At 38.4% G+C, this 23,286-nt stretch overlaps 2 protein-coding genes across 16 annotated transcripts in view; one reads left to right on the top strand and one right to left on the bottom strand.

The window, feature by feature from the left end:
• DACH2 (dachshund family transcription factor 2) overlaps nt 1-5,240 on the top strand; it is a 244,614-nt gene extending 239,374 nt beyond the window's left edge. For all 6 annotated transcript variants that reach the window (XM_085544591.1, XM_015860389.3, XM_015860388.3 and 3 more), the window contains one exon: nt 4,339-5,240. In XM_085544591.1, the coding sequence (XP_085400717.1) occupies nt 4,339-4,376 (38 nt within the window). In that variant the 3' untranslated portion in view covers nt 4,377-5,240. The remainder of the gene's footprint in view (nt 1-4,338) is intronic.
• Nucleotides 1-23,286, bottom strand: part of LOC107312724 (uncharacterized) — a 397,430-nt gene that overhangs the window by 7,692 nt on the left and 366,452 nt on the right. For 8 of the 10 annotated variants that reach the window (XR_014945158.1, XM_085544596.1, XM_085544594.1 and 5 more), the window contains 4 exons: nt 14,693-14,843; nt 11,628-11,947; nt 8,925-9,033; nt 7,894-8,023 (listed from right to left, as the gene is read on the bottom strand). Coding sequence is in view for 9 of the 10 variants with exons in the window: in XM_085544596.1 (XP_085400722.1) it covers nt 7,894-8,023; nt 8,925-9,033; nt 11,628-11,638 (250 nt within the window). In the remaining variant the exon portion in view is untranslated. Of the gene's footprint in view, nt 1-7,893; nt 8,024-8,924; nt 9,034-10,113; nt 10,189-11,627; nt 11,948-13,042; nt 14,102-14,692; nt 14,844-23,286 lie in introns of those variants that run through there. The other 2 variants (XM_085544601.1, XM_085544602.1) reach the window with 2 other exon arrangements.

Raw genomic sequence — 23,286 nt, 5'->3', positions numbered from 1 at the left:
TCCCCCCCTCTGAGCTGCTTTGCAGAGCTGGATCCACTGGGCAGCCAAACACCATCCTGCTGCTCCCCAGCATCTGCAGGCACATGGCCCTGGCTCAGCCCTACCCAACTTTAGCACCTCTCTCCACTCCTCCCTGATCCAGAGTGGCAAATGAGATTCTGCTGCCCATATACTTGGCAACGTGTAGGGCTTGTCTTTGTTTTATAACAGCTAGCATGAATAATTTATAGTTAGCAATGCAACACATTTATCCTTGTTCTCTTGTTGTGGAGCAGATCGCAAATTTCCTTAATCCAGTGACGTTCTCTTCCAACTAAGTCTGCTAAAATTACCTGAACAATCACAAATTCGAGCTGTGTTGTTAGATCACAGCAGGATGGCTGCACTGTGCTCCCCTTCCTGGCCTGGATTTTCACACCAGCATTACTGGGGCACAGTTCTCAATGCGAGTTGTGAGAGTACACGTGGAAATTTTGTTTTAAAATACTTCTTATGGAAATACAGGTGAATTACTGATGTAAAGATAGCACAAAGCCATACAGAGCATTCCAGAAATTCAGATATGCATGCAAATTGCCTTGAGAGCAATGGGAAAAATAAGCTGAGAAAACGAAGAAACAAGAAAAATGTGAATAAATAAGGCGATGATAATTATGCTTTGGATTCGTCCTGTTATACAGACATTAAAACCTTCAAAGAGAAAGACAAATGTTGGTGTTGTTGCTAAAGGAGAGTGCAAGAGATGCATGTACACCCCGGACCAACAACTCAGGGAAGACAGGCTCATCCTGGGGAGAATTACAATTATTAACACAGGCTCTGGCTTACAGGGAGAGTGTGAGATCTTTACTCCTTGTTATACATTGGGAAGGGGAAAAAATCCTTTCTAAATGTCTTGCTTATTAAGCCAGTCATGCATTTCACTGTAGGTTGTAAAGCAGTATAACATGCACAGGGGGCTCATAAGCATATTTTAGTGTTAGGGAATATCATTTATACAGTTTTTATATTGTCAATATTACCCCTAGAGAATGAGATTAGGCTTTAAACTACTGTAAATCTACACTTTTGCTCACCTTTGTATAATTTCATTTTTTAATAGAATGAAGACCACATAAATGAATATTTGATTAAGGGATAAACCTAATAAAAGAATACATTTATTGCACACAGATTTATTCAAATCTTTGCTGTATAGTGCCGTAAAATGCTATAAAATGGTATGTAGCTCACAGTCAGCTACACTGAGGAGATGGTGAATGTTCTTTAAAAAGATGAATTTGACAGCATCACGTTGTCATTCATGTAGAAGTGGTAGCACAGATGCTCCTGACACTGTAATTCCTCATAGGTGGTTGCTGCGTGACGTTGTTAACACCATGGAGTTCAGTTTATTGTGCAGCAGCAAAATGCGTTCTGACTTCTGGTGCATCACCGAGAGCTTTCTAGAAGGGGAAATATCTAACCACGTGTGTGCTGTTTACTAAGCAGTAGCATCTCTTGGCTTCAGTCTTGGCCTTTGCTTTCTCTCTTACAGAAGTGTTATAGATAGGTACCTCCACTGAACTCTCCTTAAGAAATAAAGGGAAAAAACTTAGACTTGTTCCAGAGTTTAAGTAGTCAGTCCGTGGGCCAACAGTTATCTTAACGACCACTTCTTAGCTTAGTTTCAAGAATAATCTGAAAGATAAAATTCCTTATAAACATGAATATGTTACATTAGAAAACACGACCTTTAGCTTTAACTAATCTTGAAGCTTCAGGTTTACCTCACAATCCAGGTGAATGACATTAGTCCAAATAATTCACTGCTTCTCTTTCTGCAGTCTCCTGCTATGACTTTGGCTCTGTCAGTAGGCAGCATTTGATGCCAGCCAGGGTGGAGGCAGGCAGGGCTCCCACCGCTCTGGGCAGCAGGAAGGGAGCCAGGCTGGGCAGCATGAAGGAAGCCACAGCTTTGTGGGTTCCTGGAGCTTGTTAATGGCTTGATGAGCTCTAGCTATTCGTATGTATAATGACCGAAGCCAACACATGGGTTTGCTGCCCCAGCCATCCAGCTGAGCATGGTATCAGCTGCTTCACACCTTCCCCTCCCTCTCTGTGTTTGAGAAGAGCCAGCTGAGTCGGTGTTAAATTTGATCTCCAAATACATTTTATTTGGCAGGGATTAAACACACGAAGTATCTGTGAAAGATTGGGCAAAGAATCAAAGTATTGTATCTATCTTAAATCCTGTCAATGTATAGAGTTTTTCAAGTGACTAAATAAGGATGAAGAATTTTGTAACTGCTGTGCATTTGTTCCCTTAGATGAGAGAGGACTTTTGTGTTCATGGCTGTGAAAAGTGTTCTTTTTTAATTATGAAATTAAATAAATACTTTAAATTATTTTTAAAAATAGTAGGGAAGGATAGAGGCTGATTTCATCACAGCCTTCCTTACTGCTCCTGCTTTTGATAAGTAAGTCAGCTCTTACTTTGAAAGTGCTTGTGCTTATCTTCACACAGACCTTGTCAGCAAATGGAACAGCATAAATGTGCTCACATGTGCGGTCACCATCACTATCTGTACAAATAGCAACACCGAATACAGCTGCAGTGGGTGCCTTGTGGCCACTTAGTGAGTTACATCCCACATTCCTGCTGTCTTCCACTGGTGTGACATGAACACGCTAAGCACATCTGTGAGAAGTCCCACCCAACATGGGTGCTTAGGCAAAAGAGGGACCTTTTTGTAGATGTGGGTCCTGGGCCCAGACCCCAAAGAGAGCAGCACTGTGGGTGTTACTGCTCAGAGCTCAGAGCTCTGCCTGCTTCAGTGCAGAGCACCAGTGCAGTTACATTACTGACTCACAAAAAGCACACTCCAGCAGAATGTCAGCCTTTGCCTTGGCAATAAGGAGTATTTCTATGACTTTTTGGGGGCAGTCACGTTGACCTGCAGGTTTTGCCAGTGGCTAACTTTATTCAGAAGCACAGCGTTAATATAAGTTACATGGCCTATAGCCTGCTATGGGAAGGAACTTCCTAATAACTAGAAGGAAAAGCAGGAAAAAAAAACACAAAAAAAAAAACCCACAACAATATTCAGTCTGTGCATTTCTGCTTAGCCCTTTCCCCAGGCTTTAATATGCGCCACAGTAAATCTTAAGACAATAATTTTATTCAGCCAGAGGCCTGAAGCTAATTTTAGTCACTCCTTTGGAGGTTCCCATGCTCCCAAGCATTCCTCCAGAGATGTTATGTCCCCGGCTCTTCCGATCTTTATTCTTGTTTACATCCAAAATACATATTAAATCATCTCTGTTTGGAGAGTCTGAGCCTCCTTAAAACCATGAAACATTCAATTACTAATTAGCTGTTTCCTGTTCCTAATGAAGTGAACATGTCGGATTTGGATTAAAATGCAGCTACTGCTCTCCTCTGTTTATGGTTCCAGATGTTTTTGTTTTATCTAGGAGGTTACTTTGACAGCTACTGCTAAATGATAAATCACTCATATTATAGCTGAAATGCATTTTGAAATTGAAATGTGGCAAAGTTTGAGATTGCTCCAAGGATCAGTGTCAGTTAGCAGGTCAATACTTGTTCTTTCCTTATGAGTGCTCGGTATTGGCATATGTAAAACAGTAATGGGATAGATGTCAACATTATACAAAATGCTTCTCAATATTATCATTTTGCTATCATCTTCAAGATCAGTACTTGCGGGTTTAGCTGGGTGAATTCATAATTCATTGTATAATGAAGAAGAATATGGATTCTTGTTAGCTGTAGTTTTAGCTGTAGTTTCTGTGGGCATATTTATTTTTCCTCCGGACTTAGCATTGCTTAATGTGAAAAATCACAGTTGATGGGTATTATAACTAGGAATAGCTTTGCAAGGGAAGGAAGCGGCTTTCTACTGGTTTCCCTAAATAAAGAACAATAATTTAGAAGGAGAAGTGGAGGTTTCTGAGTGAAATAACAGTTCTCCAGAGAGCAGCTATCGGTTTACTTCTATGATATTTTTAATACAGCACAGTTGTATTCTAACACACTGTTCTCTAGATTTTGTTCATATCATAATGGTAGGTTGTAAAGCTGATGCCATGTTACCCTGTGTTACGCAGGCAGGCAGTACAACACCTCTCGTGGCTTTGTCATTGGACATCTCATTCTCCGATGAAAATAGATCCCATTTGTACTTGGCCTTTATCGCTTCCAGATCTGATCATTTGTTTTGAGACAACAACAAAAGCCCACAGATCTATGAAGGAAATCCACCTACATCTCAATCCATTCTAAAATGCACGACTCTGTAATTGACTTTGTTTCCTTTTTTTTTTTTTCCCCTACAGAAAACAGAACATACATCAAACCTACCATCATGTACTGAAGGAAACGCCTATTGTTGAAAAATGTATAATGATCACTATTTGAAGACTATATAGTTCATGAAAAATGTCCCTTCCAACCTTTGATGCCTTCAGTACTGTGTGAGGAACAGGATTTGTAGCATGAAACTTGAAGGACAATTTCAAGCAATTTACTGTTGCTGCATCGAAAACTGCCGTATTGTCATTAAGAAATATTGAGACTTTTTACAAGCTTACCATACCAAACCAAGCCTGTTGCAACAGATCATTTTTAGGTCCCCGGAGATAGAAAGGAGTTTTAGTATTTTTAAGCACATACAGGAATTATTTCCCCTTCCCACCCCCAAAGAAAGAACTCTTTTTGGTTGTGTTTTCTCTTTTGTTCCTAAGGAGGTAGCTATTACTGTATAGCAATGGCACAATGATTTTAAGCCACAAAGGTCCTCACTGGCTGTACATCATACAAGTCCAGTTTATCACTGAAACTGTTCAACATGGAGCTGTTTCGATTGTGTTTATAAATTAAGCTTTGTTTACTGAAGCAGATACTCGATATATATTACGTTTTAAAAAGAAATGTGTGTACATTTTTTAAAAGAATGATGTAAAAATTGTCCTTTCATTAGATGACCAATTCAGAAGTGTGAGCTAAACCCTAATAGCTGACGTAATATGAGGATTATAATTGATGCTTTTTTATGCTCAGTTCAGCTTGGCTTTTGGTCTTTTAAGATGAAAAAATGAATATGCAGTAGAGTGTTAGATAATGGAAACTTTTAAGTATGGTTTCTCTGTTGTACCATATTAAGTTAAAGTACACATTCTTTGTTAAAAATGTTCTTGCTAAAATACAGTATTAAAATTTTTTTGTTTGACTTTGGAAATCTTTTAAGATTATTATTATTAATTTTTTTTTTTTTTTGACTGTGAATTCCCATCGTTATTGTACTGATACAAAACAATAACTTGCACTATGAAAAATACTTGAAGAAATTACTTACTTAATAAAGAGGGTGGGTTGGTATGAAACATTTTCCTAATTATTTTACGGTACATACTCCAAACTTTGCAGGTAACAGAAAGATTCCTTTCATGACGTGGGTGGCTGAGACAAGAGGAAGTAAGTAACAAGTCACCTGTGCATCCACTACTCCCATCCATGGGTCAAAGGAACAATACTTATAGACCCAAGTTTATATATACATGCTTCTATTTATGCCCTCTACACCCTGAATTCAATCACTGTCACATGAAACAAAGCAAAGCGAAGCAAACTAGGTAGATCTCCAGGGAATGTGCTGTATGTATGTGGATTACTGCAAATATATCTGCAGTGTTCAGAACTGCAGTTTTTTCATCACTAGGTTTTCTTCTCAAAGAGTCCCGTTGGACAGACCTTTCCTAACTTTAATGTGTAGTTTCAAGCCATGATATAAAACACAGTAGAAGAAAATAATTTGGTTTTGGATCCCTCAGAGAAACCTTTTGGCTTAACCAGGTCTCAGTTCAAAAAACATGCACAGGTGACTTAAATAATTATCAGAGTAGTTCACCACGTCTTACGATGTACAAACACAGTTCATTCCACGTTAGTTGTATTGCAGCCATTCTAATAACTGTGGTCATCACACTGCCACTGATTAAATGACCAAAAATGAATGAAATGAAGAGCTCCGCATATGGTGAGTGCTGCAGCACTCTGAATAAAAGCTTCTGTGTGAGTTAAATAATGCAGCACCTGAAACTGAACTCTATGATTATTTATCAATTCCCGTTTCTATTCCATCAGCATCCACCGATAGATCATATTTGTTTCTGAATCTTCTTGTTTAAAAAATATTGCATAATTTCTGATTGATCGCCTGAATAAGTGCTGGAATTGCAGATGATTTTGCAGGCAGATCTTTGTCAAGATGTTGCATTTCAGAAAGACTTACTTAATGTAACTAAATATTTCAGCCCTTGAACTGTTCACATTTTTTGCATTTTTCTTTGGTCTCTGTAAAGGCTCTTACGGCCTTTTTTCCCTCAGTGGCTGATCTACATTTCTTAGAGCTGCATTGATGCAGGGTTGATGAGCACATCATTGATTTCTAATTTGCCCTTCCCAGAATAGTTTTAAATGTCAGAGTACTGGTAAATGAGATTTAGGGAACTGATAAACTTCAGAGAGTGAATCTTTTGTTAAGTCCTATTAGGTGGCTCCTGATAAATGCTGACAAACCAAGACAGCAAGCTTTGAGCTACAAGCTGAAACTAACAAGCACACCTGTAACTAACACTTAGGAACGTATTAAGGCCCAGAACAAGCAACAGCTGTGGCTGGTTGAGACTGATTCATTCCTAGGAAAGTGAAGATTTCCTTTTTGTTTTCTTTCACTTCCTATCACCTCCTGGTAGTACCCCGCTATGCACAGGACCCATGAAGTCTCCCAGCCCCATGGCACTACAGCAGTGTGGCACAAGGTGATCCCGGCTCAACGCAGGCACCCTAATGGCCCACGTATATCAGAAATTTTATGAACCTTGTGTAATGCACCCTGCTATCATCATTAAACCAACAGAATCAATAGTGACCAATCTCAATTTAAAACCTGGATCTATAGTCATACACAGCGAGAACACTCCCTGTTACAAATGAATGGCAGTGCATTAAAAGCTGAACGCTGGTTTAAGTAATTGCTATCTGCAAGTAAGTGGCCGACTAATATATTTATTTACAGAATATTCCTGGTAACATGACATCATGGGCTAACCCAGATTATTATGAATTTCCTTTGTGGCCTCAGCTGAGCTCCACCACCACTTGTGTGTGCACGTGTGTGTGTGTGTGTGTGTGCATGTGTGCAGCCCCGTGGCCCTGTGTGGCCATGAGCTTTAGCAGTAGTGCTGGCACAGAGCCCCCCTGCTGACCACCTGCTGCCTGGCAGCGAGATGGGGAGGGGTCTGCAGTTTTGTTAAGCGATGCCATGTGCTGTGGTTATTTGTTGTGCCTACTATGGGTGGTCAGGCCCTTCTAACATCGCTGTTAATAAAAGTGTTAGCTTTAGTTCTGTCTGCAAGTAAGGGAGTCTTGGGCTATTTGAAGTTGGGATGAAAGGGGAGAAAAAACAATAAGTATTTTTTAAATTCTGAATGTATAGAAAAATTCATGAATTCCTACACTTTGATAATTGTTCCTCAAAGAAATCATTGGAATGAACCGATTCGGTGTCAGCACAGCATAAATGCTGCAGCTCACTCCCTTTCCATTAAACCATCATCCATTTCTGTTGCTGATGGCCAGCTAACACCAGCTTCTTAATACATCATCCTTTCCATGAAAATTGGAGTGTGGTAATAAAAGGAAAAGGAAAAAAATCTTACCAGGGCTCATTTTTTAAGACAAGAAGAATGATTATCCTGAACTCATATAGAAATACAGTAAGATTTTACTATATCTTCATTATGGGTCTGTTGACATAATCCAAACTCCTGAATGTGAACACAGAATCATCACAACCATACTAAAAATATGAGATCTTTTATAGTACTTACTTATGCTTTCTAGAAAGACATCGGATGCTATATCTTTCCATGAAACTGCATGCATCAGTGGCACAGAAGCGGCGCTGAACCTACATTCAATGGGTTGTGGATCCCTTTTTCCGTCTCTTTGCTTTGGCTGCTGCAATAGAGTTGAGTTTAGTTATGGGACAAGAACATGTTTTTGCTGTCTTAAAAATTCAGTTGCTCATCTTCATGCTTTTTAGGGACTCGTAGCTCCTGGTATGTTGTCAGATTATCTGCATGGCTAATTGCAGACCTTACCTTGAAGACAAAGCCAGCTGTGTGCCAGCAGAGTTGGGACAGCCTCAGTATTTAAGGTCATTATCTAAACATGCAAATGTTAAAAACCAGCAGGCTTAGTTTAGTGAGGCCATCCATGAGTTTGCGCTCCCTAATAGAAGAGTAGATCCCCAGTATTTGGGAATCAAAGAGATGGTGGTGATGGAACAGCCAGACAAGTGGGAAGTTCATTCAGAGCTACCCAAAACTATCTATCTCTAATGTAGTATTATGGGCTCCAGTCAGCCAACGAGATACACACACTTATTTTTCATAGAAGAACAATTAAGACAATGTATGATGCTTGGTGATTTTGAATAATTGGATGAATGCTGGTTTCTTTCTAATAACAGTTGCATTACAGTTCTTTTATCATAAATATTACAATGTCCGATCCCTAATAGCAAGTGCATTCCAGACATGCAGCCTAATGCAGACATTAAGCAGCTTTGTCACAGAATCACCATGTAGGCCCAGCCCCAGGGCTGCAGTCTATGCAGTGCCTGAAGAGTTTTCATTTTAGGGTCTGAGCTTTGCTTCAAACTTTCATCTTAGCAAATGGCCACTTGCCTAAGCTGAATGTGCTCCACCAACATGGAAGTGGCTAAATACAAAGGGGAAAAACATGGGTATTAGAGAAGAATAAATAGACACGAGGAATAAAATTTAACTGGCTCCAATCCTAGTAGGATGCGGCATTTAACTTCAGTCATATTTCACTGTCTGTGAAGAAGACGTACCTGTTTCATGTTTCCCCTGTCGATTCCTGCCATTAGCTCAAGTCTGTTTATTCCCAGAGCTGTGCTGCCATCAGTTGATGATGCTGGGGCACTTACAGAGATGCTCTGGCTGGAAAAAAAAAACAGTTCTACCATTCTTACTGTCATGAAACATAATGCTTTTGTTAGTACATCAGTCCAAAGCAATGCCAGGTAAGTTGTTGCGTTCTCTCTCTTGATGTCAAATGGGAGTTTAAAAAAAGGAAAACTTGCTAAAAGTAGGAAATGAGACCAAAAAAAAGCTACTAACCTGGATAATAAGGAATAAGCTCCCTATTGGACTGGGGTTCTTTTAATAGTTCCATAAAACCGATGAAGACAGAAATGGTAATCAGAGATTTTTGGTGTCAGATCAGTGCTTTGCATTTTATGTGATCATTTGCACCTGTGCAAGTATTTGATAGCATTTGACAGCTGATTTATTAGCATTTGACACCCACATTACACATGTTGAAATGACTCTACAACGTGTAAAGCAGTGGAAAAACCAGTGATTCCTTTCATAGCTTTTTCCTGGTAGTTTAATTCTGAAATTGCATTCCAACGAAAAAAATGAATTCCTCGCCCCTCGATTGTAATCCTTTATTTCTTCTAATATTTATTATGTTCAGCTCACACTAATTTGGAAAAAAAAAAAAAAAAAAAAAGGAAAAAAGAGAAAAGCAGTTGTATTTAATTCACAGAGCTGATCCGCAGACACTGGCTCTGAAACCAAATCAAAACCAGGCCACACTCGTAACACTGCAAGGAGTCACAGAAAAATGAGACGTCTGGTATTGTGATAAGAAGCACTGCAGGACTAAGACTCCTGATTTATAACAGAGCTGGTAAGTAAATTACGTATGTTTGGTAGTTAATAGTTTTTGAAATAAACAGAATTTTTCACCAGCTGAAATTTACATTTTCATAGACATTATTTTTGGCTTCTTCAAAGAAAACTTTCAAGAAGTCCCAAAGCCTTAGTTTCTCTCGCACCCTGTTTTGAAGATAGGCAGTAACACGCTGCTCTGAATGCATATAAGAAAGAAGGCGTGGATCAGTTTAATGCCTTCTGGAATTCAGTGGAGTTCTCAATAATAGTTCTCAACTATTATTAAAATAGTTGCAGCCAGTGAAAGAAAAGATCCATGATGACAGCACTAGCACATACCTGCATAAAAGGTGATAGGAGATACAAGGCTACAAGAAGAAAAGTAGGCCTTCCTCCACCCCCAGGAAATCGAGCCCAAAAAGAAGCATCGTGATCATGTAAATTCTGCTGCACAGTTTGTCAACTGTGCAATTATTTGCAGTGTAATTGCCAATGGTGTGTGTTGACAGAATGCGGTAGCTTAATGAAAATAATAATACAGTTTGCTCATCTGGTACCAACCCGATTTCAAAGAGAAAAACCTTTCAGGTTTGACACGTCGCAGAGGTAATTCCAGCTAAAATAATGTGCTGCTGGTGCAGCCTGAATAAGTTACGTATTTGTGAAGTTCATGGACTGGTGAAGAGGGAGGACCAATTTGCCAGGCTCTGAATTACTGACAGACTGAATGACCCATGTCTAGTCTTGTCACGTTACTTTACATTACACATCTTAACATAATCCAGCGGAACATAACCTGGGAAAAAATTACTTCAGCACTAGATTGCAAGATTTTCAAGGTTACTCGTGTTTGATTGTCATGGGGCCCACATTTTCTAGATCAATTATAGTGGCCTTTTGCTGGCACCTATTGATAAGGCAAGGAAAGCAGCTGCTAGTTCACCTTTGCTCAGAATTAAACCCTCCCCCATTTACCAGTGTCTGTCTTTCGGTCTATGGAACTTACAGAGAATTCAAAGCATCTCATACTCGTTACAGCCACCCCTTTCTGCACTCACTATGCTGACTTTAGTTGCAGTTCCTCGCTGTGAGCAGCCTGCCTACCCAATTTTCAAAAATGGAAAGAAACTTAAATATAAATTGAAGGACATGAAATTACTTATTCTGAAACAAGAAAGAAGTGTATTTTCCTTCCTTAGCATGACAGCTGTATGTTGGAGTGGGCAGCAGGGGAAGAAAGAAACAAGCCTGACCATGTATTTATGCATCTGGTATCCAATGAGCTTAGCAAAGGGGAAAAAAGGTCCCGTTTGCTTAAGTCTCAGAGGAGGACTAGTTCCCAAGGACAGTGGTTTCAGTACAATGCACCTCCGTATGTACGGTTTTACAGCTGAGATACAGAAACAGAGAAATGACCAGCAGTTAGTACTGATGGGATCTAACTGCTTAGGCATTTTGAAAATTAAAGATGGAAAGATAATGTAAGATAACATCAGCTGCTGCAAATGGGCTCTGGCTCTTTTTGGCTTAAGTTTTATTAGGAATTTGAACATGACATCTCTTCCTGATGAACACATTCAGAGCCTATTAATGTCAATGAGAGTTATGCTTACATGGCAGAGAGAGCAGATCTTTTTGTTGTGCATGTCCAGAGTCTGACTCACGGCCTTAATGCCTATGCCTTGCAAATAATGACAAGCTTACAGAGATTTACTTTGTGCAGTGTATTTCTACAAAAGTCATCTTTTAAATAGCATAATGAATTAATATTTACTTAATAGCTTCTACATTATTTATTTCTTAGCTTCTATTTTATAGTCTTCTAGGAAAGACAGATAGAAATATTTACTCACTCCTCATGCATGCAGTTTATTCCAGCCAGAGTTGGAGCCAGCTTTATTCTTTGTGCTGCTTTTCAGATGATGCTGAAATTAGGAAAGGAAATTCATTGTTGATAAACTCAGGTATGTGATTTAAAAACAAACCAGAAACCCCCCAAACCCCACGTACTCCTGTCCCCATTTTACTACAAACCCTCTGCTCCCATTCCTGTCTCCTCTGCATATGTCTGGGGGTGTACATGTATGTATAAATAAGATTACCTCCAGCTCATTACTGTCCACTGACAGAATCCTGTTGTAAAAACTTTTGATGAATATTCAGCATCTAATTCCTGAGTAATAAAAAAAAAACAACCCGAAGTTACTTGCAATCATTATTCCAAATGGAAAAATTAATTGTAAATAACTGGAAGTCAATTAAGGCTGGGTTCTGCCGGGTAATGCAAATCTTTTATAGTTTTGTTTCAGTTAACTGCCTCATTAATGATTTATAGATGTGTATACAGCTGTGGGAACCATAGCATTATCTAATGCACTCAGAGAATAATTACATATGAAAAGAACTACGCAGCTCAAGGGAAAAACTCAGAAATTACTTACTGCCTGAACTTCAACCGTATTAAGATGCAAAGTATTTAGAAACAGACTGAGATGTTTTATCTTATTTTTGAGGTTTTATATTCCCTTTAAAAAGAGAAAAATAATTCTTCCCTCCCAAATTGTATACTTCAATCTTACACATTACACAAAGCATCAAAATATCTCAAACTGACAGTAGAAGCCATTTATTTATTATTTAAAACCCCAAGTTATAAAACATTCCCATTCCCTTTTGTGCATTTGTTATATAGGAAAAAAAAAAAAAAAAAAAAAAAAAAAAAAGACATTTCTAGAGTTAAACAATTCATGGGCATATGCATTCATCTCATCTGATTTACACAGAGCCAGAAGTGATTTTGGAAATACTCCAGGAGTTGTTTTCCTGGATACACAAATATGTTGGTAGTTGCTCTTTGGTGACACCATTGTTTGAGGTTATCTTGTTTCTTTCTGTAAAATGTTCTTCTCACTCCTGAAACTTACAGACCTGGAAGGATGCTGGGTCTGAATTTACTGCTTATTTCTTACAAACTCTCACTCAGTCATAAGCTGCTCTTGGACTCTTGCAAGCAAAGGAACCTTTGCTTGTAAGTCTGCTTTTCTTCTTGCTTAAAGCTAGGGAGGTCAGGGTCTTCCTCTCCAAACTCAGGCATTTAAAAGCCATTGCTAAAATAGTGCATGCAGTCGTTCCCTACAACACTGCAGGTCCTCCACCCAAAGCTTATGCATTGCTGTGAGGAAATACTCTGTTACATGGCTTTAGAATCAGGATGGAAGAGCGGAGAGCTTTCTCCTTCAGTGCTCTGCCTCCTGAAAGCATCACTTACCCTCAGGATGGAAGGAGATCACCTTCCCCTGCTTTGGGCCATAACCAGGTTTTCTCCTTGCACCTTTGCATACCTCTCAAGAAGCACTTCCACATGTTTGTAACTATGCTTCTACATTTCTGCAATCACTGGAAAAAATTACTCATTACAAATCTCAAGATTTACAGACTAATTTATGTCGCTGAGGCTTAACTCCATGCTCAACAACTTACGCATCATTTGTGACCATGTGTGAAATGAAAGTGAAGTCAAAAGCATGGGAAAAAAAAATTAATTTGGAGATTATATTGCCAGAGAATGAAATAGAAATAGGTGATTGAAATTGTCATTAAATATTTGTGGCCTTGTCTTACTTGGTAATGAAACATTACACCAGTCTACAAGAACTAATTAACATAGTAATATTAATAGTGGCAAATCAAGTATCACTTAGCATTAGAAAAAGAACTTTTTTTTTACTCTAAACTTTTGAAGTATCATTCAGAAATCTTCATGAGGAACAGCTACGTAAATCAAGATTGAAATCTTAGGAAAAAAGAAAAGACTGAGAGTTCATGAGAAAGAGGTCCATGTAATCATTAGTGCCACAAGGCAAATGAAAGAAAATGATCACTTGGCATTTAATACAAGCAGTTAAGCCTCTCAAATATCATGTATCAGGGAAAACAACAGAGGGAAGTATCCTTTCTACTGTGGGACCTCTGATGGAGAGCTGTTGCTAAGGTGTTAGCTTACATCTCATCAGTGATCTCATAATTTCCAGAGAGGAAAAAAAATCCTACAAAACAAAGGTGTCTGGGGTGATAAAGCACACAGATACTGCCTTTAGCTTACGTGTCCTCATGGATGTCGACTTCTCAGCTAAGACATATGTAACCTTGATGCACAGTTGACCCATCTTTTCCTTCTGCATATGCCTGGGAAGAACATGGGCTCGACACCCATCAGTTTCACCTAATGTGACCGTTCTCATCTGCCATCATCTCTGCTTGCATGTATTACTGCAGTGCAGCTATCTGCCACTACATTCTCATGAACAGTAGCTGGGGGACTTTATGGTTATTTTGGTTATTTCTTAATTGTTCTTGGAAAATATGCTTAGAGGAAAAAAGTGTGAACAATCTTCTAAACAGCAAAATCATATCGTTTATCACACACTGAATTGTGAAAAGAGTTGCATGAAGTCTTCATACTGGTTTTAATATACTCTATAATCAAGAAGATAGAATAATGGCACATGATTCAGTGTATGGAGGAAGGGAGGCAGGAGAGCTTCCCAATCTGAACATACTATCAACTACTCAAGCCTCTATCAGATCTGAGTGTTTCATAAAGATGCTCAAAGTCAAAATAAAACACATCAAATTTAAATCTTAGGTTCTTTTTCCACCAGACAAAAACAGGAACACTGAATTATAAACTTGAAGTAATGTTTCAGTGTGAATAGCTTTACCGTCTGAAATTTAACTTAGAGCCATTATTGTTATGACCAGGAACCCTGCTGCTCAACATCTCTCTCTTTACTTCAAGCAAATCCCATGCTCAAGTTCTGTAGATTAGATATAAGAACATGCCAGAAGCCACAAACACCACAGTGGGAAAGGTGACAACAGAAGAATGGTAGAGACACACAAGACCCCATGGGCCTACCTGTCCTGCCAGCTGGCCTGTGGCAGAAGCACAGTGCACAAAAAGGCTGCTTTCTCATCTGTTTCTCTCCTAATTTGGTCAGTAAATTTGGTCAAATATGGTAAAGTAAGCGTTTATTTTGTTTCCACTGTTCATTCTTCAAATGAAAGATCTGTAAAGCAGACACAAAAATTATTTGTTCAGTCTAGGAAAAACACAAAATAAATCCTGATCCTTTATACTTACTAACATTCTAATTACTTCCATTTTATACAGTTCTGGGGGAAAGAAGGGGAAATGACACATATTCATCAATGTGGTATTATACTTTCTTCTGCCTATGTATCATTGGCAGTAACTCCAGAAGATGCCTGCCAAACAACACCAGCTAATAATTCAAGAGCTGTTACTCTGAGCTGCAGACACCCTGCAGGAGAGCAGCCTCAGTGACCATTTCTCCTGCTGGATCATGTTTTTGAAGTGCTCTCGCTGGATCAGCATTTGCAGAAGAAATGCTCCCCCTTAATTCTCACGATGCCTGATGGCCCACCCTCCTGTGGGCACAGAGTGTACAACAAATAACGTGTAGTGAGGCCAACATGGATGTGCTTTCAGAAATCTAAGCAGATACAGATAATCCAGAGAGGGCAGAATGGTTAGTACAAATCTGTTTTGAAAAAGGACAGTGTGGTAGGCTACAGCAGCTGCAATTGCCAGAAACAGGTAACTTACAAGTCCGTCCTTCCCACAGACATGTCACTGCTCATGGGCAGGAGTTACATTTCTGGTCCACAGCTTTGAATTATAAAATCTTTGCAAGCAGAAACGAGGTGTGAATGAACTGCAATTAAATATAAGTAAGTAAGGAGATAAAAGTAAGGAGAACCAGCCTTAATCTGATTTGATGAAGAGAGAAGAAACTATATGGAGAAAAGAAGGATGTGTTTAGAAGCAGAAGGATACAGATCATAACCAATTTAAACCAAGATGGAAAAATGTAAAGGAACATTCAGAGCTCATCTTTACCTCGCCATATGCTAATATCTACTTAGTGCTTGCAGCACTCCTACTGAAAATCCATGCAGATTTCCTCTGCTTCGAATCCCTGCTGCCTGGATGTTGGTATGCAGCCAGTTTGACAGCCAGAGAACAATTAGACAATAAACAAATATTCAGCTAAAAACAAGCAAACCCCACTCTATTAAACGCAAACATTTGTTAAAAAGTTATTATAGTAAGAGGCAGATACAGGAAAACAAACTGTACTACATCTTATAGCTACTCCTAGCTTTGCTGTTTTGAAAATATATACACAATTCCAGCAGAAGAAAATTTGGAAATTAGGCTGTGAAAACCATTACAAACATTACGTATTACCTATGGTACGAGTGAGAATTAACAGCTGACAGAAATTAACACTTCCACAGGTTAAAATTAGCAGTGAATAAATATATTCACTTTAAGTTAACAGAATAACTCACCATTTCCTCATCAGAATGGTTTTCCCACAATAATAACTATTCATACGCAAGTAAAAAAATACTTTCTGAACTGTAAGTGTGAGTTAGCCTTTAAGTTTTGCCTCATGCATTTTTTAAATCGACTATGACCATGTGTGTAGGTGTGTTTGAAATGTTTTCTGTCATCGTTCCATAAATTGGCACCAGAATTTCTGGCCAAGATTAATGCTGAGAAATTCATAAGCACTGTGACCTTATTTGGAGGAACATGCAAGTAAAAACACACTTACTTTTAATATTTAGCAATATGCAATATAACTTTACGCGTGATAGCTAATTTTGAAAACAATATATACAATTTCGTGTTCCTTTGATTGAAAAATAGTTCTTTTTCATCCTTCTTAGAACTCTTGTTCTCTCTCAACACAGTAATACACAAGTCAGTAGCAAAGAAACAACAGTAATAATGTCTCCTTTAACACTAATTCCCATTCTAATTTATGCTATAAAGGTGATGCATATAGATTTTATAGCTGGTACTGATATAAAAAATACTAGTATGGCCTAAAATTTTAAGTGTATCGTGCTATAAAGCTATAACACAAAGTACCTGGATAGGAAAGATAATTTTAGGCAATTGGTCAGACTTTTATTTCATTACTCTTTTTTTTTTTTTTTTTAACAAAAAAATTACATCCAAATGTTATTGGCAATTCCTTTAACATGGGCTCTAAAAGAGTCTGGAATATCACAACTGATAACTTTTCGTGATGAAGAACAATACATTTTGGGGGAAAAAAAGTTGTTGTTGGGCTTTTGGTGTTCTAGTAGTGAGCCCTGAATTCGGCAAATCTGAAGACGGAACACAGGTCTGAGCTCTACCTTCATCCTCAGTGACCTCACCCATTGTGTGAGATAACCATCACTTCACAGCTGAGTAATTAAGGTTTTTACCTAGGATGGCTGTACGGTTCCCATTTCAGTGAATATACTGGTATTTTATTCACTATTAAGTGGAACAAGGTGTTACAGAAACTTTTGCACTGGATTTGAAAATCTCCGAATTACTTACTTCCACAAAAGAGGCAGTATTCCTGCATTGACCAGGAAAATAACTCATGTACTTTAAATTCAAGAAAGCATCATCATGTTGTGCAGGGCATGGAAGTGAAGGTGCTTGATAGTGTCCCCATGCCCTGGAAATCCTCAGCAATCGTAATGAGAGGATGCAGACTGTTGATGTTATCAAGGAAGAACAGAGAAGCAGAACCCACACCTCTATTAATTTAGTACTTCATTGGTAATGCTTTGGAGAAGTAAGCTATTTTTTGTCCTGCAGGATGTAGGGAGCGTGCACATATCCATTTATGGGATGGGAAAGGTGGAGATTTTGTGGGATTTGATGGGTTCTGCTGAGGCAAAGCATTATGAGGGCTCGAGTGCCAAAGCATGGCTGTATCTGTGGCCAAGCAGTCAAAGGAGAAACGCTTACCCAGCTGTATCTGTCAGGGCCCAGAGACTAGAAGAAAAAAAAAAAGGATGAAGATATTTTTTACAAAATCCCCTGGGGCTATCTCCCGTATTTAATAAGGAAAAGCACCTTCTGTGCAGCCAATAAAAGTTGAGGCTCTCATGAAGATTTATACCATATTACACACTGAAATTCAATGTACAACGATACCCTTGTGTATGCTGTTGTCAGAATAATAATCTTTGTCTGTCTGATCAACTTATATTTTATGCCAACTACACAGCATTTAATATTACACAGTTTCAGAGGAAGAAAATATATTTATTCATGCAACAACTTGCCCAGTAGCTTAAACAGACAAAGTGAAAAAAAAAAAACAAATTGGAGCTTTTGCATTAACGTATGATCTGCAATACAGATTTATACACAATTTTAGTAATTTTATGCTGCAATATAAACTATGATTCTTAATCTAGTTTGTGAAACTGTCTCACTGTTTTATACTGACATGAGGAATAATACAGATGGATATGACTGCTGAAGTTGGTTTTGGCATTCTCCTGAGATGAGGAGACTAAAAATACAAATGGTAATCAACCACTTTTTTTTTTTTTTTTTTTTTCTCTATATTCTGTATTATCATATTCTGTGTTGTATTCTTAGGCACTGTGTCTCAAAATATACGCAGAAGATACACATAGATTCCCCCACAAAGTATTCCCTGCCAGAAATCAGTATCTCTTCAGTAGAGAAGGTCTACCCACGATACAGGGCTTGTTCCAAATGATGCAGTGCTCTGCCAGATGAGAACGCATAAGCAATATAGAAAAGAGGTTCAATGTAGAACCATTAAATCTATTCTTTGAGCAACCTGTGCAGAAAACTGACAGATTGTGAAGGATTTACCTTATTGAAGGTATCTGCACACTACGAGTCTTTTTCTTAATATAACAATGACTGAACAAAAAAAAACCCCACCCAACTCCCAACACTCACTCCACCCCAAATTTGCTAATTAAAAGATTATACATGGAACTGGAATCAGAAATAAAATAGGATGATTGGGAATGTATTTCGGTATCTATACCCCAGGGTAAACAACCCTAAAACAAAACAGAACAATCATAAAAGAGAACAATGCAGTGAACTATCTTTTACCATTATTACTTCAGCTTCACTTCAAGTTAAACTTCCTATTGCACAGGAAAAATGAAATTCTTGTGAGAACAAGCTGGATAGATTTCTAAATGGATGATGGACTTATCAGACCCTTCAAATCTGGCAAGGCTGCACGCCTTTAGGTGGGAAGGAGCAGCCCACATTTGTTGGCTAAGGACTGTGTAGGTTCAATGCACAACAAACTGGTGGTTTTTTGAAAGTGAAGAGGAACAGCCACCTACCATCTCGGTCATTATTGTAACCTCAGTACATAGTTCATGTAGACTAGTTTGGATTTAAGAATTTATACGCCAGGTCCATTTGTATGAAGAAATATCTGCCTGTTCAAACATGGAAATAGATAACATGTGACAGAACTGTGTACCTACATGATGAGAGTAGAAAAAAGCTAAAGGAGAATGCAAAGTAAGTCCTGCTTTGTGATTTATAGGAATTTGTTTCATACAGAGTACATTTGGAGTGGTTTGATCATATCAACTAGCATATATGAAAGCAAACTGATGCTTAAGTCCCACATTCTATTGTCCCAGGAAAAATAAGTATCGAATGAGTTCGTAATAACACAGACGTTCATGTACTGATCATCTGAAACTACTGCAGAGAGGTGAGAAAAGGAAAATCAAAGCATCAGAAAACAGAAATGCCTAAAAGCATAAGAGAAATCTTGAATAAGGTCTAAGAAAGACCAGGGAAGTGACACTAATTTTCCCCATCTGTAGAGCTGGTCAGTGTCATCATGCTGTTGAAGTTCAAACTTCAGAAATTTATTCAGTGAATTGGTCACTGTCTGAGAATTAGAAACATAGATTATGTTCAGAGTGCAAAAATAGATATGATCTATTTTCACTGGCAAAGGAAAAATAAATCCCTCCTCCCATCACCAGAAATCTTCAAACCAGCATCACATGATACAAGTGGAACATTTCTGATCTGTGCAGATCTGATTTGCAACTCGGTCAAATGTACTTTTAAGATCTCTAAATGATGAATAGCACACAAAAATTAATTGCTGCTAAGACAAGATTATGAATCACAGCATTATATACATGGAAGATTTGAAGTTAAAATTTTAGAAGATTATAATTTTAATAATGAACTGTTCATTCTTCATTGATTATTAGCTATAATTTTTCAGTAATGATCAGCACCAAAATAGAATTTTGCTTAGTTTACAGCTCTATTAAACTGATCTTAAAAAGTGCTTTTTTGGGGAGGGTCTAAAGTATCCAACACATTGTCATGATCTATCACCAAGATTTCATACACGCCTGCTTCCAAGCATGCACTGTGCAATATACTGTAACACCAATATCTACATACTGCAAATGCATTGCACATGAACATTTTTGCTTGTCTAACCAGGCACATTAAATTGAGCTACACAGACACGTGTCATGTATTCCCTTTGGATGGTTGAAGTTCATTGCAGTTACAGTAAAATATCACCTGCCACTATAGCTCCAAGGTCCCAGTCCTACTTCTGTGGAAGCAGAACAGAATACTTGATATTTAAAAAACATAATGAGAGCTCCCCTTGATAGGGAAGAGTCAAAGGTTGCTTTTTGCTTGTATTTAGATCTAGGCTTTTGGGTTCAAATGAATTGTGTGTCTGTTAAACACTTTGTCATGTATTTGAGGATGCCGAATCTCAAAACAGTCATATTTTGTGTCTGGTGCAAATAAACCCCCCTTTATACCTCTTACACATCTGCAGCGTAAGTTGACATTCTGAACATAAAGTTTTCCAAAGAGACTCCTTTATCCCATGGGGAAAAATTGGAAGATACCCAAACACATTAAAATTCTTCCGGCATTTCAGAGCTCATGCAGGATCTCTTTTTGTAATTTAATAAATTTAGCCTGTTTTTCTTCTTGTAAAAAGTTTGTTCATCCACTGTGACAGGGACATAAAAGACGAGCCACATTCTGGATGGCCAGGCCGCTGTTCATCACCACTGAAAATGCACAACTAATGGTGCTCACTAGAAATAGCACCTTGTAGCTGAGAATCTCCTCTGTCAAACAGCATTACTTAATTAATTTCCACAGAAATAAATTGGAGGCATTACTTTCAGAGCAACATATAAGATAAGCATATAAAAGGATGCTTAGATTTTATATTAAATGCAAAAACAGCAGACAAAGAAGCTATTTAAAATATTTTTGCAGGTCCTTTCCTGCTACAAACCAGAACAGGTATCCCTGTTTCCTATTAATCCTTCTTGATGTATTCTATTCAAGGTAGCCAGCAAACAGATAAGATCTTTCCTTCAGTTTGCAAAATTACCGAATCTGGAAATAGTTCTCCTTTATCTCATCCACTGCTGAGAAAACAATCTGAAATTGTTGGTTCTGCTGATGAAACTTCCTTAGCAACACAAGGGCTTCAGAATTATTTTTCAAACCGTGTCGATGCTTCCTGTGAGGTTTCTCTCACTGTCAACACCGAGCACTTGCTAGATGAGGGCAAAAAAAACCCAACAACGACCAAAAACATAAACGAAAAACAAACAAACCCAACAACCCAGAAAGCCCTGATAAATGAAAAGAGGATAAATTAATAGACAAATGGAATTAACAGAAGCAGTGATAAATCTAACAGGGAAATTCCTTAACAATAGTCCAGTGAGTAGCGTTTTACATTTACCAAGTCTTTTATCATTTAGGTGAAGATCTATAGGGCTGAAATCCCAAATCATTTACAAAATGCAGGGAAACCAAGCACACACACCTGTGCCCTCCTTGGCAGCATAGGGCACAGCAGAGGGCTCTGCCCCGAGGGTCCCTGCATGCCTTCCACTTCAGACCCCTCCATTCTAGAGCGGGCACTCAGGTGGCCCCTCTCTCTGCACTTTCAAGTAGGGCTTTTCAGACATATTCTTTCACGGTATACTATGTTTAGACCACCGCTTAAACCCTGTATTTAGTTTATATCGATTAAGCATGCAGCTAACCCCTTGATGCTCGATTTCAATATTTGCTGATCAAGTCTGCAGAGCATCGGCCATGCAGGACGAGTTTGGATTTGGCTTTTAATATAATTGGAGCAGACTAGTCTAAAGCTACTTTATGTCAGGTGCCTCCAGTTTCAGGTTGAGTGCTTTCTGCTGTGAATATTTTCTCCTTCCCCGAAAGAAACGCTCGCCCCCGTTCTCAAATTCACCAGCACTCATCTGACACTTCACACATTGCCAAATGTCTACTCCAACACTGAAAACCCCCGTTTCTGCAGACTTCTAAACTAAGTGTGAGTAGATAGCTGAAAACCAGCAGTAGCATGTCTGTCTGGAGCTGAGCAAGAGGCACGGATCGTTAACCCATCACTGACTGCTAAAAGCTGGCAATATATTATATTACTGCTGCTGAAACTTTGCATGACAAACCACAATATTCTTAAACTGTTTGCTTTCAGCTTTAACTCTACACCTATCACACGGTATCCTACAGCCTTAGAATGGCTTCTTAAACTTCTCTGAATAGCTTAAGAACTTTTAAGAAGAACTTAATAACAGCTTCTAAATTCCCACCATTAGCTGCGGGCTCCTTATTTGATCAGTTCTGCCTGGCCTTCAGACAGACTGCTGAAAGCCAAGGAGATCAAGTCAGTAAAAGAGCAGAATGGGAGAAAAGATTTCAAATGTCTAGCACTTAAACATCTGCACAAAAGCACTGGTTGGATATAAGCAGGAAATACATTACATACAACAAAGTACAATAACATTAATACTGCTTGGTTTAGGAGCTTTCTCTAACAAACAGTAGAAGATGACCTGGCCTTTTCAAGTGAAGAAAATAAAGTGTGTGCCATTTGTGTACATAAGTATTAGTTGACATAAATGTATCTTAGTACAGCAAATTCACTCCTTAATTAAGATCCTGTTTCTACCACCTCCAATCTGAGTTAAAAATAAAGAAATAAAACCCTCCAGTCAGAACTTAATCCTTTTAAAATGCTAAGATCACTCTGAGTGAAGAACACAAGCAAACATACCTCACTGCTGCTCCTGTACCTGAGGATACAGAAACAAGACAGCTGCATACGGGATGGAAAAAGCCACACAGAACAAAACATGCCTTAGCAAACACATGCAATTCTACTAATGGCTCTTAGAGACAGTTTTCAACTGGATTATTTGGCTCTGAATAGCTGTAATCAAGGCCTCAAAAATTACGTAAGTATAAGCTGTGGTTCAAACTGTGAGCACATCTACTCAATAATAATATGTTTTGGACAATAACTGGTTTTGTATAGTAAGAGCTTTCAGTTGGTAGCAGTGAGGTTGAGTTTGGGTCTGTGCCACCTTTAGTCACATAATAACGAATGTAGCCTATTTGCTATACAGTAAATGTACTGTGATCTACTGACTGTGGAATTTTTGATATTACAGTAGTCTAGTACATATTCTAGACTTAAGACCCTTGAAAATATTTCATATATAAAATAAGGGATTCGTGCTACGAAGTAACTAGTAATTTCCAACATTAAGCAAGCAAGTTTGTTAACT

The sequence above is a fragment of the Coturnix japonica genome, chromosome 4 (genome assembly GCF_054131305.1).
Source record: "Coturnix japonica strain WE chromosome 4, WE-NBRP24, whole genome shotgun sequence".
In the NCBI taxonomy this organism is placed as follows: domain Eukaryota; kingdom Metazoa; phylum Chordata; class Aves; order Galliformes; family Phasianidae; genus Coturnix; species Coturnix japonica.
Note: the sequence above shows the minus strand (reverse complement) of the source record. Positions and strands in the feature narration are given on the sequence as shown.